The 21,225-nt window shown below is 35.2% G+C and overlaps 1 protein-coding gene across 1 annotated transcript in view; it reads right to left on the bottom strand.

Moving 5' to 3' along the window:
- The window catches only part of SNX7 (sorting nexin 7), a 101,190-nt gene that overhangs the window by 56,732 nt on the left and 23,233 nt on the right, over nt 1-21,225 (bottom strand). Inside the window, exons 2-7 of the mRNA XM_039228423.1 lie at nt 19,083-19,265; nt 12,994-13,104; nt 12,287-12,451; nt 10,192-10,390; nt 5,233-5,432; nt 2,188-2,274 (exon numbers count right to left, since the gene is read on the bottom strand). Coding sequence (XP_039084354.1) covers nt 2,188-2,274; nt 5,233-5,432; nt 10,192-10,390; nt 12,287-12,451; nt 12,994-13,104; nt 19,083-19,265 — 945 coding nt within the window. The remainder of the gene's footprint in view (nt 1-2,187; nt 2,275-5,232; nt 5,433-10,191; nt 10,391-12,286; nt 12,452-12,993; nt 13,105-19,082; nt 19,266-21,225) is intronic.

Consider the following 21,225-nt stretch of genomic DNA (forward strand, 5'->3'; position numbering starts at 1 on the left):
TGCTTGGTTTTTAAACCATTTAACTATTCTCCTGAAACTTTAAAATACTGTACTTTTTCTAGTATTTAGTCAAGGATAAATTTTATCTAATTGCTAATTTCAGTATCTTTAAAATTTACTGAACAAATACAAAGAATCCACCGTTCAAAAGGTACACTGATAATTTCTGTACATGTGCCCACTCTTTTTTGTACTTGCCAAGTGACTCTTTAAATTTACACACACACACAGACACACACACACACACACACACACACAAAGACACACCTTATTGTGAAGAAAAGGTTACTTATTGTGAAGAAAAGGTTAACCTTGGGTTTCCTCTTTTTTCTCCTCACCTTGAGGTAAAGGCAAACAAGATTCTCCCCTCGAGCACTAGTTCCACTGGTTCTACATTTTCCATTATTTATTTTTTTCTCTCAGATTCCATTCTCCTATTCTGTTTACTACAGCCCACCACTGCCCAGTCACATTCCACTCAGGAGAATGAAACTGAGTTTGGAAAACAAAAATAGTCCAGAAAAATTAGGATAATTCATAGTCACTTCTTCACTTCTTAGTGAAGTCTCAATGTTTTACACAAAGCCTGAATTTGTAGAAACTTCTTACTTTAAGCCTTCAGTATGTTTTTGTGAACCAGAGTAGTCACTGCCATTTTCATCTATTCATTTATTCATTAAGTATTTATTGAGTGACTACCAAGTATTAGGCACTGTTTTAGGGGCTGAGAACACTTCAGGGAACAAATAAAAATTCCTGGGTTTAAGGTGCTTAGATAATGGACTGGGGGAGAGAGAAAGAAAGATGGTACAAAGAAAACCAGTAAGTACAAAATCTTATCTTCTGTTAGAAAATGATTAAAGTCAGGGAGAAAATTAAAGCAGAGAAGAGGGAGGCTGAGTTCCAAGTCAGGCTGAGATGGGGGCTGGGATACTACAGATTAATGGGGGGAGGGCGGTCAAGAACTCACCACTCACCTGCCAGAAGTACACTCAATATTGTACTCATTACTAATAAAAATCCTTAAATTAAAAATAAGATTGAGTAAGAAGGTCTGCTTCATAGAGAACTCAAGAGAAATTAATCAAAGTAATACTCAGTTTCCCCCACTTTTATACTTGTTTTCTGGGAGGCAGCAAAGTAGATGTTAAGTGATACCTCCAGTCTAATTTCTGCTTCAAGAACTACGTGAGCTTGGGTGAGTTACTCCACCTTGAAAGCCTCTTTCTCAATTTTAAAGTGAGAAAAATAATTCCAAGCTGAAAGGAGTACTCTGAAGACATGCAAAGACAAAAAATATATATATAAATACTAAAATATGGTGGGTCATAATATAATGTCTGGAATTTACATGGGAACATTTCAGAAAAAAGAGGTGAGGAAAGAAACAGATGAAGAAAGTTGGATAACACGTTGGAAATTAATGAAGCCCAGTGATAGGTATATAAGTCCATCGTAGCACTTTTTATGTTTGAAATTCTCCATTAGAACGCATTGCAAGGAAAAGATGAAACTTGAAAGCAAAGACACTTCCTCTCTAAAGGATTTTACGGTAACTAGAAAAAAATGGATAGGAACACTGACCTATTTTGTATAAAAAATCTTATAAAAATTTTTTTTTCTTATATAAAATAGGCAAAAAGTGGATTTATTTACTGAGTGCTCACTAACCTGGAATAATGCTAGGTGCTTTCCATACCTTCTTCTAACTCTAATTAAAAACAATTAACTTCAGGGGTGCCTGGGTGGCTCAGTTGGTTAAATGTCTGCTTCGGTTGAGGTCATGATCTCACAGTTTGTGAGCTCGAGCCCCATGTTGGACTCTGTGTCAGGCTCAGAGGCTGGAGCCTGCTTCAGATTCTGTGTCTGCCCCCTCCACCCCTCCCATGCTCATGCTCTGTCTCTCTCTCTCTGTTTCTCAATAATAAATAAATGTTAAAAAATTTTTTTAAATTAACTTCATGCTTTACTCATCATAAGAGACAATATAAGACAGAAAGGCAGAAAAGCATCATTGTTAAGCTTGCAGATTCACTGGGTACTCAATGTATAATGGGTTTTTTAGAAGAAAGTTTAGTATCATCTACCGAATCTTTAAAAGCAAGCATGCAATGGAGCTCTACACAGCTAATAGAAGTTTTCGACAATGAATTCTGTATGATTATATTGAGAAACTTAAAAACTTACCAGATCCGTATCTGCCTTTTTATTGGTCAAAGCTTCCACTTTGGAATCCAGTTCTGCTTGTATTTGGTCTCTCCTTTTCATAACACCCTTCATATCAAAACACAGGGATGGAATAAGTTGCACTTTGGTTTAACAATATTTGTATAAAAAATACACATTTTAGAATATAAATAGCCTCTCTTCCCCAAGTCATCAGTCATTTGGGGATACAACGACTTAAACAAATTTGTTTAACCTCTAAAAGCTAAAACTGAAAGCAGGTATTTAAGATAATTTTCTTCATAAATCTTTTATTAGTTTTCCCAATGAACATCTTACTGGTGTAAGTATTTTATGTACAACTCTTGACGGAGCACTCTCGACATATTCAGTTCTTCAAAAAGAGCAAAAAACAAAACAAATAATTATTCAAAAAAACCAGTGGGAGCACTGAAAATATATGCTACGATATAACCTGGTGCAGTTGAGAGGTCACACAGGACACTCACCTAAAAATGTCTATAATAATTGGCAGCCCACTTATCCAAATCCAAAGGCATGGTTAATTAAAGAGTTAATTACAGTGGGGAATCAGAAAACTGAAGTGTGAACTCACGTTTTGAGATTTTACTTTAGCTTAACATATATAAGTATTAATCAATTAGCCAAGCTTTTGATGAGAAATCACAGCCTTTTCTCTGCCTGAGAGGAGTTCCATCTTGTTTTCTTGAATAACCATTGATTTCATGTTTTGGTACCCTTAAACTTTAAAACACCCTTATGAAGGAATCTGAGTGCAGAATTCACCTGCATCTTTTATAATTTCTGCCAGTCTTTTACAGTGTGTTTCCCTTTGTGGCCCATTTTTCTTCCAAGACCTGCTACTTAGGCTTTATAGACACAAGGGCTCTTTTTATTTGTACTCATCTTTTACTGGTTTTCAAAATATTAGTTTAAATGATAAAATTGTGATAATGAACACAAGAGGCCCAAAGAGGTTAACAAAAAATTAAGCTAACTCCAGGTAAGTAAAAAATTCAACCAGAAAGAGTGGAAGTGCAGGATATACGAGAAGAGCCTTAATGAGGCATAAGTTTTTCAGGTGTTTTCCGAGGAAGGGAAGAACCTACCCATAAACCAGTTAAATGGAGGCAAGATAATTTGAAATAGTATTTGGGAACTGAGAGGCATTAAGGATAAAGAGCATCCTGAAAATTACTCAGTCTAATTTTGTGTCTGGCGGAATTACTCTTAACACACTCAAAAGAGATAAACATTTCTCCTGTGTTCAAAGAAATCAATAGAAAATTCAGGTAATTACTACACATCTTTTATATTTATTTCAGTGTTTCATTGCCATTAATATCAGGAACCCTTTTTTATGTCTAACCCAAATGACACATACTGCAATTTAGTCTCACTTATTTAAGGTATGTTTTCATAACTATGAAGTACTATGCTTCACATAGGTAGAAATATTTTAAGTTAAGAGTTTGCATCAGATGACAACTAGTAAACTTACACAAATTTAATCATTTTGTCAAGGTCTAAACTTTATTATTTTAGCTCACATTGAAGAAAACATTCTAATATTAAACAGAACCAGAACTGCAATATAAATGCTACTGATTATACCCTAGGAGTCTACAAAATAATATAATCAAATGAGAACCTATAAAATAATTCTTCTGGTTGCTATTATAATTTTTCCACACCTTTAGTGATATATGACTTAAATTACATAATTTTCATCTTGGCATAATAAAGAGAAAAACACATCTAATTGAGGGAGAAGAATATACTATTTTTAATTATACAAATCAAATCTCTTTGAATAACCACACAAAGCAGATATCAATAATGAAGTAAAGCAATGAAATGTAGCCAAGGAAATTGATGGAGACTAGGAGGAGACTCCTCAGCAGTGAAACATTAGAGGCCTTTGGGAAGCAAGAAGCATTTGTTTATAGAAGACCCCAATAAAGTCGAGTAATAGCAGCAACCTGAAATACCTACAAAATATTTAATGACTGTGAAATAAAAACCTAAGCGTGATAAAAGAGACAGATCTCATGCTGCAAGGCTAAGAGAGCTTTTCTTACCAAGACAGAAGCAAAATTAAAAAAAAAAAAATTTAAAAAGTCCTCCCAAACCAAGAGTACATAAAAACAGACACAGCTCCACTTACACACAGCAGAAGAAATGGACTATATATGAATGTAAGTGGGCTCCTTCTCCCACTGCCACGCTATAACACCAGAGCCCTGAGGGTATCAGTTTGTTCAAGGTACTGTGAGCAGAGCATAATACAGGATGAAAAACATTAGCTTTGCAGATAGCATTGCTAAATCCCAAATATCTGGAAACCGTAACTTGAACTGAGGAGGTTAAATACAAAACTTTGATGTAAAAGGAATAAAAGCCTTTGCAAATAGTGAAAGAAAAACATTTTAACTTGAAGGATTTCTTTTTAGAAGCATCCAGAAGACAGAACAAACATCAAAAATCCTACTCAAGTACTTTGTACATAATGATACTAAATACATTGCTAAATCAAATGTACCTAGAAGGGAGAAAGGAACTCTTTCATGAAAAGAAATCTCTAAAGCACTAAAAGCTTTTTAAGTAAAATTTTATTTTTAAAAAATTTTTTCATGTTTTTTATTTATTTCTGAGAGAGAGAGAGAAAGCATGAACAGGGGAGAGTCAGAGAGGGAGACACAGAATCTGAAACAGGATACAGGCTCTGAGCTCTGAGCTAGCTGTCAGCACAGAGCCCGACACAGGGCTTGAACCCACGAACCATGAGATCATGACCGGAGTTGAAGTCGGACGCTTAACCAACTGAGCCACCCAGGTGCCCCCACAATTTTTTAAGTAAAATTTTAAAGGGTTGGAAAAACTAATCATATTGTCTATGTAAATCTTGACTGAGGATGTTTACTGTGGCTATTGAGTATTCCTACAGGATAGGAAAACAGTGGTGAAAAAAATAGAAATAGAAACTGCCTTTATAAAGCTTATAATCAGGTCAGAGACTAAGGTACAAGGATGGGGTGTTCTTACCATTAACATTTCACTATAAAGTACATACTCATGTACTACAGGAAGTAGGGCCTCTGAGAGTCCAGACATCCGTTTTTCAGTGGCCTTACAGCATTTGTCAATGCAGCTGGCAATCCCTTTTAGAGTATCAACCAAATCTTCTTCTGACGCTGACCACAGAATGTGAATTGGGCCATATTCTTTCATTTCATCAGAATATTCTAAAAACAAAAATTAAGCTCTTCAATTTACAGAAGTTTTAAAAATCTGTGTATCATAGACAGTAAGAAGAGACCTTATTTTTCTCATTGTGTATATGTTCTTCTAAGTGAACATAAGAAGATGGCTACCATCTTTCATTAAGTTGGCAGCCATTCCAATCCACTCAGGTCAGTCCTTAAATGACTAGTGTCCACATGTAATTAGCAATAACATCCTTTTTCATTCTCTTAAGTATCCTGACTTGGAAAACAAATTATAAGTTTGTCTTCTTTCTCCCCTTTTCCTGATTACATATCCTACTTAACAGTAATTGTTTCCAGTGATCTCAAAGCAAACAATGGGTATCATTCTATAATCATACCTGCACAGAGCCAATTACCAATTTCAATATTTCTTAATATTTATCTCTCTACCCATTGTCTATCCATCGATTCATCCATCTTTTTATCTACCTATCTACCTCCTATCTATCCTCACTTCCATTGTCATCTGCTCATCAGCATCTGTAACCTGTAGTTCTGCAAGGGAATCCTAACTATTCTCCCTCTTTCAATTTTTGTCACGGTATATAACATTGAAATTTCTGAGCTGAATTAGAAAGTCCCTACATGGCCTCTCCGGGTCCAACTCTTGAGATTCTTTCCCAAATATAGTTTAATTCAGGCCATAATAATTACTTATTTATGAATATCTCATGATTTCTCATTTAAACATGACACATATCCCTTTGCCTTGCCCTTTACCATTTCTACCATTTGACAAATTACTTCTAATCCCTCTGATTAGATTCCTTCAAAAAAATTCCTTCTGATTCTGTTCCAAAACATTTGTAGATGCTTTGGCCTCAATGAGCTGATCATAATTTTATACTTCTATTAAAGACTATCATAATTTTATGCTTGTATTATCCTATTCTATTATAATTGCTTGCATAAATCATATTCTCCTAGGCCATATGCTCCTTAAAACAGGGGCTGAGTTTCATTATTTTCTTTTATCTCAAAGCCTGATACATAATGTGTTCAATAAATATTTTTATAAGAGTGAATGAAAGAACAACAAAAGACTATTCAATGTTTGATAAGCCATTAATTCAAAAATTTGTATTTCATTTCAAAATCTGAATATTTTTACATTCTTCATTTTATAGTATCATATTTCTTTTTTTTTTAAGTGTATTTATTTTGAGAGAGAGAGAGAGAGCACGTGTATGTGCATGGGGAAGAACAGAGAGAGGGCAAGAATCCAAACAGGTCAGTGCAGAGCCCAACACAGGGCTTGATGCCAAAAACCATGAGATCATGACCTGAGCCAAAATAGAGTCAGACGCTTAACCAATTGAGCCACCAAGGCACCCTGATACGCTACCATCTTTAATGATAGCCTTTTATGATAGAGAATGTATAAGTAGTGAACATTTTTTTGTTTAATATCCATCAAATAAAATAAACTTCTCTATATTTAATCATCTTACTACTATTAGAGTTAGCTGAAATATGGCATACTACCCTAGATTATTCTGTTAAAATGTCAAAAGTTTGTATGATCAAATAAACTGAAAAAGATTAAAAAAATAAAACATTGGAAATATCAGTTGTCACCAAATAAAGTATTAGGTTTAATGACCACTAGAGCCTTTCCAATTGGACCCTCCTAATCTAGGCCTATCCTTTGTTTTAAATAATGGCCACACTACACTAGCATTTCTAGAAAAGAAAAATGTTCTCCTTTATCTCATTTTCTCAATTTGTGTATACATCAGTGTGTACCATTCTCTGTTTTTATTTATTTATTTATTTATTTATTTATTTATTTATTAAGACAGAGTTAAAGCAGGAGAGGGGCACAGAGAGAGGGAGACAGAGAATCCCAAGCAGGCTCTGTGTTGTCAGCACAGAACTTGATGCGGAGCTTGATTCATGAAATCATGAAATCATGAAATCTTCACCTGAGCTGAGATCAAGAGTTGGATGCTTAACCAACTGAGCTACCTAGGTGCCCCTGTAATATTTATTCTTCCATAGTGAGCTTTTCAAAAATTCTAAACTGTGCTTACACAGCACTCAGAACATATTTGTATACAAACAGTTACTGAGTTTTACTGTAATTTGTCTATCCATATATCTGTCTCCCCAGCTAGACTCTGAGCTCAAGGACAGGTACCAACTTACTCCTCCTTCAACCTCTAGCACAGAGAAGAGGTACCGCCTGTGGTCAGTGCAAATGTGGCAAATAAACTGGGAAACACAAAACAAAACCAGATCAAAGGAAAACCTTGAACAAAAAACTTAAAAAAATAGAAACCACTAGTTATGATCACCAAATTTTCATGATTTGAATATGAATGAAATGCCCTATAAAGCTTAAGGCTTCCCAGCCTACCAAAGGAAACATTCCATTGTCTTGAATGGTGTCTGACAAGTGGGCTTCACACTCAAAAGAATAAGAAATCCCTCAAGTTTGGGCCAGTGGCAATCATTCCCTGAAAATCAGAACTCAAATTTATAAAGTCTATCATAAAATCCAGTTTTCCTTCTGATCATTTCACAAAATGTAAAGCAGAATACTGATGCTCTACAAAACTCATAGGTCTTAAAAAGTTTCTAGGGGTTTCTCTGAATTCCTATTCCACTTAACCGTGCATCAAGAATATTCTTAACAGAACTGGAATCACAGACCCCGGTTAAAACAATTAGTCTCTTGAGATTTAAAAAAAAAAAAAAAGACAAATGATAAATAACAAGGGCAGACCAGTAAGTTCTAAAAGAAATTATTAAACTATATTCAGTCACCACAATGACATCACCAAGCATCAACGCATGAAAAAAAAAAAAGATAAAAGTAAATTCAGTGATGACAGCTTTGTCTATATTTCTTTTAATAACCAATCAACTAATGATAAAGCAAATTCTCCTACCACCAACTCATATGTTCATTCATTTTTTTCAATCATTGAACAGGTTTTCATTGAGCACTTACTGTGTGTTAAGCACTATCTGGAAACTAGAAATTAAACAAATCTTCTCCCTTTTTGTCCTGATAGAATTTACTATTTAATGGGAGACATAGAAAATGAAGAAATAAGTCTCAATACAGAGACAAAGTAGTTCATCTCTGAAACCAATTTATATTAGGAAGTATATTCTTTGATTGGCCACCTAGTTTTAATGTAGCTAAATGCAATTAGAATATCAGCAGAAAGTCATCATGGAATTAGAAAAAAAAATCATTATGGAATACAGTCTAACTTCTAAACTAAAATAAAAATAAAAAATTGAAAAAGGAAATGGTGCCATGCTTGAACAGGCCTAACATAGAGTACTTGTTCCAAAAAAAAATCACAGAAAATGTGGAAACCCTATTTTCTGATACACTGCTTCTTTGAATTTAAGCTATGATCCATGTTGTACATTTGAGACCAACTTCATACAACTACATTCAAAATCTTAAGCTCAGGGCTTACTTTACCATTATTACTTATAAATGGGAACAAGAACAGCTAGTGATTGATTAAAACAAATGGGGCTGGCCATGCCAACTTCAAAATCATATAGAAATCAAAAATATTTTGTCAGTATATCTGGGCATAAGCCACACATAAAGGTGAAATTCTAACTTAATGTTATGTGATACCTCATGTAAGGAGCTTGCAAATCACTACTCTGTCTTAACAAGGAAAATGCTGAATAGACTGAAAAATGAATAGCTTTTCTTGGCTCTGCAACACAGGGGAGAACACAGGACCGACCACTGTCCTCAAGATTGTAAGGGCAGAGAATAGAAGGAATCGCAGGGTACTGTGCACACACTAAAAAGCTGAAACCACCTCTAACCACCCACTGCTGGGATAGGGAGCCTGGACCTGTAATTGGTAAACTGCTGGAGGTGCAGTGTAGACAACGTGAAGAGTTAAAAGCTCCAGGGGACCCAGTCGTGGGGTCAATATTGTGAGATTTACCTCAGGAGCTCAACTAGGTTCACTGTAAATATTGAATAAAAACTACTCATGCTTCTTGCAGAGGAAAATTTTGAAATAGCCAGAGCACTCTGCTCTTCTTAACAATGGCCTGCCCTCAGAGGACACTAGTTAACCAGAGCCTAACCTGCTCAGGTATTATCAGAGCCTAACTAACTTAGAGAACGGGAAATACTCAACTCCAGTCCACTCTGGTCATTCTGTCCCAACTAAGCAGGGAGAGAAAAACTGAGAAACTCTTGTGAAGTTCACAGTCCAGAGGCACAAGCTCACTAAAACTGAGACCAGATCACAAAACCATAGAGTGCTTCAGGTACAAAAGGTTCTTTTTTTTTTTTTTTCTTTTTTTCTATATTTAGATCTACTTAAGTTTTCTATATTTGAAACTATAAAACCCTTCTCCTTTCCCTTACCACATTACTACAGGCTTGTTTATAGCAGTTCCTTTCACCCAGTATCATGTCTGGCTATTAAGAAGAAAAGCATAATAAAAGGCAAAAAAGACCATTTAAAGAGACAGAGCCAGCATCAGAATCAGACATGACAGGGGCACTGAAATGATCAGACCAGGAATTTAAAGCAGTGATGATTGATATGCTGAGGGCTCTAATGGACAAAGGAAACATCACACAAAACAAGATAGGGACTGTGAGCAGCGAGATGGAAACCTTAAGAAAGAGCCAGAAAGAAATGCTGACAACACTGCTTTACTACACCAGCAAATGTGAAGATCAGTCAGAAATTGAACAACTTGGTAATCACATTCCAGTGATTCTACATACCCCTCTCTTCCTTGTAAATTCTCTGAGATATTTTGTCTATCAAATTTATTTTCTGGCTAAACACTTCAATAAAGTTATTCATTTCCATGAACTCCTCTGGGCGGCTTTTTACTCCTCTCATTGACAGTGCGACAGCCCTGACTGTCTGTCCCATCCTGCTGAGTAATCCAGGCCCTTGCTTCTTGTGAGAAGAGAGCTCCTAGAAACAAAAAAACAAACAATGAAATGTTTGTGGTGAAGCAAATATTTCAATATTCCCAACAATAGGAAATGTAATTGGAAGGAAAAGATGATAAAAATGTTTCATAGACTTTTTTCATGAGTTTTATTGGGGTATAGTTCTTCCTCTAAGTCTGTGTCCTTGATAATATTCCATTACAAAGTACTCATGTAAAACATGTATACAGGTTTCCTCTCAGCATGGATCTTTAAAAGAATAAGGTTTAACAGAGGGAACTGTGCTTAAGGAGACATTGAGGAAGATATATATATATATATATATATATATATATATATAAACTCACCATAGCACTATGAGGTAGGTTCTACTATTATCCTCATTTTACAGCAGAAAATACAAGCACACTAAGGTTAAGAAGCTTGCTCCAAGTCCAAGGGAGATAAAGTGGTGGACAAGGATTGATCTGACTCCAGAGGCTAAGCACTAACCACCTTTGTCTTCTTGATGTCACTATAAAAGTTTGTAAATGATACTCCCTGACCATAACTCTCCAACCAAGTGAAGAAGCTAAACTGTGACACTACCTCCCCTGTCTAGCTGGCTGTAGAGAGATTTTTAACAATATATGTAAGTAGTTCTTTCATAGTTAATCTGGGAGGGAGGAGTAAAGACATGCAAAACAAGAAGAAAGGTTATAAAAGGATATACCACACAAAAGCAACCCTTTAGAAGTGCAGCGTGTTAAAAAAAGAACAGCAAGAAGAAGACCACGGGATTCTGGAGATGGTTCTAGCACTCATTGAAATATAGATTTGGCATCAAATAAGTCAATCAAATAAAAGATTACCACAAGAAACCAAAAAAAGATCTATAAATAATAATGCTGACTACCAAATCCTCAGACAAAAATATGATATATTATTTATCTAAATATTAAGTAATATATTATCTTCTTCCAGATTTTCTTTCTTGCAGGTCTTAGACAAAATGATACATATAAAGTAAACTTGTTTATTTCCAAGGCAGCATGATTTTATGTGTATAGTAACAGATGCTGCCCTTGACCAAGTAACGCATGTATCTGGAGGTGCTACAGCATTACTTGATAGAGTAAACATTATCAGAGAGAGCATAAGTCACAACTGGCAAGCTATTACTGAGAACTGACTACAGAGAATGTTTCTAGCAGCTTCTAAGGTTCTGGAGTCAGGCCACAAATTCATTTCATGTAAGTCTCAAAGGACTTCCAAATAGCAGTACTATCTGTCAAGACTGAGATGAACCACTTTCTAGATTCTATCACTTTGGTAACAACTGAGAGATACAAAACTCAATATGGGTCAGTAATCGTTTAATATTGACCAGGTTTCCTATCCATTTTCTTTCTTGGTGAGTTATATTTTCATAGGTGAAAAGAAAAAAGAAGAAGAACATATAAAGTTTCTGCATTAGAAACAGATACACAGTAGGTAACTGAAAGAAAAATACGAAAATTGTATTATCTACTGGCTATCCATCCAACCATCTATCCATTTAATAAAGATTTTTATACTAACTTCCAACCATCTATCCATTTATCCTATCTTGAATAGCCCTAACCCAATATAGAAGTATATTGTATATGTTCAGTATTGGCTAAATACGCAAGGAGTACCCTGACATTAAAAAAATTCAGCTACCAAGAGAAATACGAATATGTATATGTGAGGAAGATATAAGATGTCTGTAATGTTTATATGTAGATTTGACACAGAGTAAATTTTAAATCTGAAGACTATCTCTCCAGTGTTTGATACCCCATCTTAATTCAAGGACATTGCTGCCTGATTCATAAATGAAAACAAGAGGAAGCATACAATCTACTATAAATACAGATGCTAAAGAATTATATGAGTATAAATCAAAATTCTTTACCCAAGCTTGTGCAGTAAGAAACACTTTGAAGTCTTCATTAAATGTTAGAGTTGGGTGATCAGCAATTCGGTTCAGGAACTTATGTAGTGCTTTCCTTCGTGTCTCAATGAAGTCATCATTAAAGCGTTCTACCATACCTTTCATGATAAACTTCTCAGGCAATGGCTGAGACAAAAAAAAGTGTTAAGAAGGATCTGAGCATTACGTGGCATGGAATTATAAGGAATTCTACACTTTTCCTTTTTAGGAGACTATTTGAGCTTGCAATCATTTCTTATAAAAATAATGTTTCAAAATTCACAACGCTAGGACTAAAAACCTGCAAAATCTTAACATATTAGAATAGTTTAGAAAAACAAATCTGGGAGTGCTTAGGTGACTCAGTCGGTTAAGCATCCCACTCTTGATTTTGGCTCAGGTCATAAACCTATGGTTCATGAGATGGATCCCCATGTCCGGCTGGCTCTGTGCTGAGTGAGCCTCTCTCTTCTTCTGCCCCTCCCTGGCTCACTCTTTCTCAAAATAAATAAACATTAAAAAAAGAAAAAAGAAAGAAAGATAAATCTGTACATAGATTGAAAGTTTAAAAGCAAAGATTTCTGGATAAATGAATTACACTGATTTAAAAGTCTGATATTAGTTATAGACATCCTAATGATTCATAAGACAAAATGGCAGCTACTCTATGGGGAAAAATGTAGACTTACTGGAATAATCAGAGTGGGGTGTGCTTCTTCAAGTTTTCCTTTCAACCAAAGGAAATCTTGATAACGTCTCCTAACTTCAAATTCGCTGGAGTCAAATTCCCCACGAGATGTCTGAAGAAGGTAGGAAAAAATAACAGCACATGCAGTATAAGACAGAAGACATTTGCCTAATGTTATTTTAGACATGCTGAAATAAATGGGTCTCTAAGAAAAATTAACAAATTCTAATTATTCAGTGTTTGTCAGCCTGTACTTTTTTTGCAGTCATCAATTCATACAGCAGATGAAACAAAGCAAACTTTCCAGTATTTCCAGAAAGAAAGCAAACATCATGCTCAAATTTAAAATCCAAACTGAAAAATCTGTCTTAGAGCAGCCATCTGCCTTCCACAAGATTTTAACTACTATTATATTTGGCATGACTTTCTTGCTAACAAGAAAGTGTGTTCTGAATTTAGGTTTCAAATATATTTTTTCTCAAGATGATTAGAATTCAGAATTTGAGGAAAGTCCTATTTTTGTAATTTGGAAAATAACCTGAACATAACTGAGAAAAAATGTTTTCCTGGAATCTGCTCAAATGAATTGCTTTGCTAAAATTTGCTTTTAGTATATGAAAATTCTAACATTTTACAGAGTGATTTTACCACTGTTTAAAAAATGTTATTAATGAAGATTTGATGTGAAAAGAAAATCATTTCTCAAGGGATTCTGAGTTATATGCCTAACTCCTAAAAATTAAGCAAATAAATTAAAATATCTGTTCTCAACAAACCAAAAATCTATGCCAACACATATGACAAGAAGAACATGGGTACAATATCAACCTCATTTCCACTGCCTGAATCTCAAGCCAAATTTAAAAAAAACAAAAACAAAAACACACATTATCTGATGCACACTCACTCCTACCAATATCTTATTAAGTAAATTTTTGGATATTAAAAATTATACAGAGTGAATTTAGGTTGAAATTTTCCTGGAGGAGTAACGATGGAATAACACATTACATGCATATTTTGCTCTCACCCAAAATATCAATCATCCACACAGATGAATGCAACTGTAAAGTTAAGTAGTTCAAGTCATAGATGTAATCTTAACTGTCATGAAATAAGGTTCATAAAAGTTATTCTTTCCAAGGTTTATTCTTTTAAAATCAATGCTTATAATATCATACAATGTATTTTATCAAAACATTTCCTTTTTAGTGGGAAAAAGTTGAGGTAAATGAGATGCAGATGTCTAAGGAACTAAATGTTCATAAAACACTATGAAATGTTAACTATGGGTACAAGTTATGGAAATGGTAAAAATAGGAAAACTATATCTAGCAGAAACACAGTTTAACAGCATATATACGAGTTGGTATGTGTACACATATATGCAAATACACACACATGCATACATATATAAGTACACAAAACATGGTTTACAGTCACTCACTAAAAATCACTTATTGAACAACACCTCCTTGTACCAGACACATATGTATAGTACCAATTTCCAAAAGTAAAAACTGGTATAACCAATACTAAAATACTCAAATATTGGGCAGTTCAGAGATATTTATGTCCTCAAGAAATTTCAACACTTTAAGTAGAACAATCTGATCACATTTCCAGCAAGAGGAAGATGTAAAATCAAGTCAAATAATTGGTTGATTCTGTCCCCATCACTCTGTCATTGACTTAAAAGTTTTCTACTCTTTCATGCTGCAGTAACACAGGAATAAAACAGAAGATGCATAAATAATGCTCCTAATACAGAATACAGTATTCCATGGAAGCTATATCACAAATTGTCTTTAATTTTTCATGTCTGACCATAAAATCTTGGTACTTGAAGTTTTGGACTAATGGCCTCATGCGATCTACAACCCAACATGCACTCATTCAACAAACACTGACCTTTGGTCAAGGGCAGTTACTCTAGGCTCTGAGGCTTTAGAAAACTGTTTTTGAGGGAAAATGAATTTTAGAATCAAGAATATACTTTAAATCCTACTCCACACTGACAGGCATTTATGAGTTTGTCTTCATGATGAGGATGTGAGAGGGAAGAGCCTCGTTAAATCTCAAAGCTCTTGTTTCTATATGTAGTAAAGGTAAGCACATCTCTGATTCCAAAAGCAAAAGTACTTCTTTAGAACAGTCACTTTGAATATTCTAAACTAGAGAATAAAGGGCAATTTCCCATAAAGAGGACAGATGCTAGGGATGTGGGCTTCCTGATACTCAAAATTATTTACAGTCAGGTCATTCTGAATATTCCTAAATAGGAGAGTGTCAGTGTACATATGTGCACACATATATGTGCATTTATCCTTATAATATTAATGTCTATAAATGTTAATAAAACTAAAACTTTCTCAGGGAAGCCACCTCTGAACCTCCACATTAGATGGGGTGCCCATACTCATAAAATCCTTTATTTTTCTTTCACAGCATTTATAACTATAATTAAATAATTTAGCACGTAATTATTTAATATCCATCACTCCCCTAGATTGAGAGCTCCAAGAAGGCAGAGAGTATATCTGTCTTGATTGCTGTTGTAGTCTCAGTATACACGCACAAGACCTGGGACATAATTAGCACTCAACAAAACTTCACTGAATATATGAGAAAGTGAATAAATGATAAAAAGTGATTAACAAATCAGGGTGCCTGGGTGGCTCAGCTGGTTAAGCAGCTGACTCCTGCTCAGGTCATGTTCTCACAGTCTGTGAGTTCAAGCCCCACACTGGGCTCTGTGCTGAGAGCTCAGAGCCTGGAGCCTGCTTTTGATTCTGTGTCCTCCTCTCTCTCTGCCCCTCTCCCACTTGTGCTCTGTCTGCCTGTCTCTCTCAAGAATGAATAAATATTTTTAAAAAAATTTTTAAGTGATTAACAAAGAAAAGACTATTTGAAAACATACATCTACCAAATGTTTACATATTTTTATCTGCAATGCATATTTTAGTATATGTAGGTATACTCTATATATCGGATGCAGTAAAAATAATCAAAACTAGAACAAAGAGACTTTTTCACAATAGTGAAACTGAAAGATAGTGTTCCATAACCATATAGAGACACACAAAAATATAACAGAAAACACATATAGTGTGAAAGTAAATGGTCTGGATTTAAATCCCAGCTCAGGTAATCACTATGGTGTGTAAACTTTGGCAAGTTACTGAGCTTCAGTGTCCTCATGAACAAAATAGGGGTAAATTGTAACATCTAGGTCCTAGGATCATTGTTGAACTTTAAACAATCTGTATAAAGTGGTTAGAACACTGCCTGGCCCAAAGTAATCACACAATAAATGTTAGTTAAACTAACACTGTAATATTATCGATATTTACTACTAATGCTGTTGCTGCTATAAGAGCCATGCATCATTTAAAATATGATGTAAATATGGATATTATATGTCTGTGATTAGAGTAAAATTCACACGGTAGCTTATAACACAGTGTCTTTCTAAGAGAAACAAATAATGATGGGGAAATAATTCAGTTGCACAAATTCTTTGTTAGGAGGGATGATGACAATGAATAGTTATAATTAAAATAGTAATACCAGGACAAATCTGGTCCTATTTTTAGCAATATGTCTGTATAAATACATTAAATATTCACAACAACCCTTCAAGCTTAGTACTGTTATCTTATTTACAACCGAGGAAACTAAGCATAGAGAGGTTAATTAAGTTGCCCAAAAGACATAGCAAGGAAGGGGAATAATCAAGATCGAATTCCATGCTATCTTGCTCTATAGCCTCTTGACAGAAGTATGATACTATAAATTTTTTCACTCATTCATTGACCAAAAAGTTAAATTGCTTACTCACTATATCCTAAGGATTGTGTTTGGAAATGTGGATAACTTAAGATATAATTACCTTCCTTGAGAAGCTCACAGACTTCTTGGGAATAAATACAAGTAAACACATAGTTATCTACTCACAAACAGGTTGGTGGCAATTACTGAACATTTATTATGTGTCAGGTGTTTTGCTAAGTGTTTTATGTTGATGAGCAATCCTAAATCAATTCTTACAGCAACTCAACAGAACCAGGTTTGCGTGTCATTTCCATTTTATAGATTAAAAAAAACCTTGAGGCTTAGAAGGATTAAATATAGGCTTAAAATTTCTTTGCTATACTGACTCCAGTGTTTTACATCCTTTAAGAATTCAATTAGAATAGCATGAGAAAATAGAAGAAAGAAAGAAGCTTCCAGCCTGCAGATGCAGGAGTAGGGCCAGGGCAGGCATCATCTTGAGTTGTGTCTTGAAAAATAAACATTAGTTCTTCTTTTTAGAAGAGGAAGGACAAAACAGAGAGAAGGAAAAGTATATACAAAGTCATGACAGAAAGAAATACTCTATGGTATTCAGATAACAAAAATAGTTTTAGATGAGTGGGGGGCAGGGGTATTAAAAATGGGGAGTTAAAGACAGTAGTCTTACAGAGTACGTTGGCATCAGACTGAGAAGCTCTTTACATGTCATACAAAGGAATTTGTACTTTGTTCTGTATGAAGTGAGGAACCTGGAAGAGCTTTAAGACTCTGAGTGAGGAGATCAGATATATACAATTTTATGACACATAACTAGAAGCAGTGTGGAATTTGCACTGGAAGAAGTGATTATAGGAAGATGGTCCAAAACCTTTTCAGCTGCAAAAGAGACATACTACAAAAGAGATGGAGGGTGTGACCTCAAAAAGAGAATAATATAACTTAAGAATATAATTCCTAAAGTTTGCTATTACATAAAGGATTTAAAAAAAAAAAAAACAGTTACATGACTTGGTTGTTTTTTTCTGGCAGAAATAAACTCTCTTTTTGCAGAACCTTGTCCTAGGATTAAGGAGATTTGGGTTCTAGATTTACTCTGCATTTGAATTATAGGACAACTAACAGTATCTTATACATACGATAAAATGGCCACTGGCTCTTATTTGGAAAGAAAATGAAATTATATTTTGTGATTTTCAGAAGAAATGCTACAATAAGATATTATATCATGCTGTTAACTAGTTTTATTTTATTAGCAAACAGAGGCTCTTCCAAAGACATTTCTTTATATTTTTTTAAACTAAAAACAAACTGTTCCTGTGTTTAAAAAAAAAAAAATTAATGCTTATTTACTTTTGAGAGACAGAGACAGAGACAAAGCCGGGAAGGACAAGGGGAGAGAGGGAGACACAGAATCTGAAGCAGACTCCAAGCTCCAAGTTGTCAGCACAGAGCCCAACACGGGGCTCAAACTCACGAGCTGTGAGATTATGACCTGAGCTGAAGTTGGATGTTCAACCGACTGAGCCACCCAGGTGCCCCTAATGTTCCTGTTTCAAGATGCACCACTGCTAAAAACAATGAGTGACTGGGGCACCTGGGTGGCTCAGTCGGTTGAGCATCGACTTTAGCTCAAGTCATGATCTCATGGCTTGTGAATTCAGGCTCTCAGCTGCCAGCTCAGGCCACTTCTGATCCTCTGTCCTCCTCTCCCTTACCTTACTCCACTTGATCTCATGTGCACTCATGCTCACTCTCTCTTAAAAATGAATAAACATTAAAAAAAATGAGTGACCATATGTGGAATTTGAGAAACTCAACAGATGAACACAGGGGAAGGGAAGAAAAAATGAGATAAAAACAGAGACGGAGGCAAACCATTAGAGACTCTTAAATAGAGAACAAACTGAAAGCTACTGGAAGGGAGGTGGGGGGGGATGGATTAAATGGGTGATAGGCTTTAAGGAAGGCACTTTTTGGGATGAGCACTGTCATATGTTAAGAGATGAATCACTGGGTTCTACTCCTAAAGCCAAGACTATACGGTATGTTAACTAACTTGAATTTAAATTAAAAAAAAAAAAAAAAAGGAGTGATTGTTGTAATTTGAATTTCACTGATTTCATCTAGAACAAGTGAAGGACAGATTAGATGCAACATCTTACCAAAATGGTTGAAAAACAAAACATAAGTCAGTTCGGTTAAGATTCTCTAATGTTGAGAGTCATAGAGAACAAAAAAACACTTCCAAACGTTCAGAGAGCAACTAATTCAAGAAGGTGTTCATTAAAGATTTACCTTAGTAATAATCCTATAAGTAATGAAAGTTTCAATTGTAGTAACATGGCTTTCAGGTTCATCAACTGTAATGAAAAGATCTTTCAAATCTGGCTCATCTTCAAACTTAACTTGGTTTATCATTGATAGAGGGGACGTTGGCATCATAGGGCTGAATGAATTCATGTCCATCAATGAGGCATCCTAAGAAATAAAACACATTCAAAAATTAACATCTATGGAAGAAACAGTTTAAAATTCTGTTTTTCTTAGACACAATAAATACTAATGAAATATGTCAAGAACAAAAAGGATGATTGGGCTCCTGGTTAAATATGGTATGTTGAACATGTATTTTTATCTCTGCTTCCTCTTAAAATTCCACTTTAAAAATGACTGCAAAGAAATAAACAAATTAAAACAAAACAAGGCATAAAAGGCATAAGCCCTTGAGGTAAAAATAGAGAGAGAGAGAGATGAAGCAAACAAAAGCAACTACTTTTTGGAAACTGGAAATCTTTGATTGTTGAGAGGTAACTGAAATAGCAGTGCAGAGAAAGCTGAATAGTTAACCCTAGGAGATAATGGTAAGCCTAGAAGGCACGTTTATAAGACAGAATCCCAGAGAGACTTAAGAATTTCAGGCACCAGAAACCTGTGGACACGAGTGCTGGTAGAGCTAAAACCAGAGGACTGGTTGAAAGCTAATAAAACAAAAAAGTTAGTACCTCAGATTCCCTCACCTACCCCAACCCATCAGGTGACATTTCTTCCCCAGTTTTGGAAAAAAGTGGAAGTTTACTTTCTGGAATGTCTCTGAACTCAAGCGTGCCAGGCAGAATGGAGGAAGAAATGGCAAAGGAAAGTCCTACATTTGAGATGGGAAGATAGCCAGCTCTCTCCCCTCACCTGGCCCTAAGGATTCCATCAGCAATTCCTCACGGCCCTCAAAATTCCATGCCGTGATCAGAGGCTTCCTCTCTTAGCTCACTATCCCAAGAAAAAAACTAACAGGTAGAGTCCCTGATGAGTGAGCCAGGTCTCTGCATAATCACCCTGCTCTGAAGCCCTTACCGTATATGTTGAATATCTACTCTGCTTTTTATTACCTGATGTAGAAACTACAAAATACCTAAATATGTGAAAAGCCTCTGATATGAAAGAAAGAATCACAGACGGAAGACAGGAAGCAGTTAGAGAACAGAATGCTTAAAAAAAATGGATGAAATCATCAGAGATAAGTATGATATCAAATTCATGAATAAAAACAGGAGTTATATTGTATGAAAAATTCAGAGAACAGCAGCAAGACAATAAAAAAGGAGGCTCATGAAAACTGAAATATGATTATAGGATAACAACTCAACAGGAAGTTTGAAAGATAGAACTCAAGAACTAAGTTGAATTAAAAAGGACAAAAGATTGAAAAGGAGAAGGAAGTGTTTTTAAAAATTAAAGGATCCAGGCAGGTAGTGCCTGAATAAAGCAAATTCCATAAAATGAAGAGGAAAATGTGCTTTGAACTGAAGTGTTTCCAGGTTGGTAACGCCTTTCCTGCCTCCTTAAAATGAATGGAGGCAGTGGTGGGATTGAAAGTGCTCCTGCAATTACCATGACATTGCATAATAGAGGTTAGCTTCCAGAGAGAATGTAAACAGGTAAAATACAACAGAAATCCCAGGAATCCGAATGGCTCCAGATTTCTCAATGGTAATATGGGAAACTAATTCACAATAAAATATCTTCCAAATTCTGAGAGAATATCTTCTACCTAGAACTCCATATAGCCAGATAAATTATCATTCAAGTATACAAGTAAAGTCATTTCAGATATAAAAGATTTCAAAAACTGACTTCCCATGCATCCATTCTTTGGAAGTTTCTTTAATTTTCCAAAATGAGGACATATAACAAGAGGAAATAGGATCTGAAAACAGGAGATTCAACAGAAAAGAGAACTACAGGAAATTCTTTGGATGATCATGAAACAATGTTACAGGTTAACAGCTTTGCAGCAGAACTAAAGAACAACCTATACAGACTGGGTCAGTAAGACAGAGTCACCAAGGAGGCAGGGAGATGAATAGGGAAAAAGAATAAGGGGAGAGACGGAAGAAGGGAGGCAGGAAAGAGGGAAAGAGACAGGGGAGTGAGCAAATGAAGA

This window comes from Hyaena hyaena, unplaced genomic scaffold (genome assembly GCF_003009895.1).
Source record: "Hyaena hyaena isolate Hyena2069 unplaced genomic scaffold, ASM300989v1 scaffold_32, whole genome shotgun sequence".
NCBI lineage: Eukaryota > Metazoa > Chordata > Mammalia > Carnivora > Hyaenidae > Hyaena > Hyaena hyaena.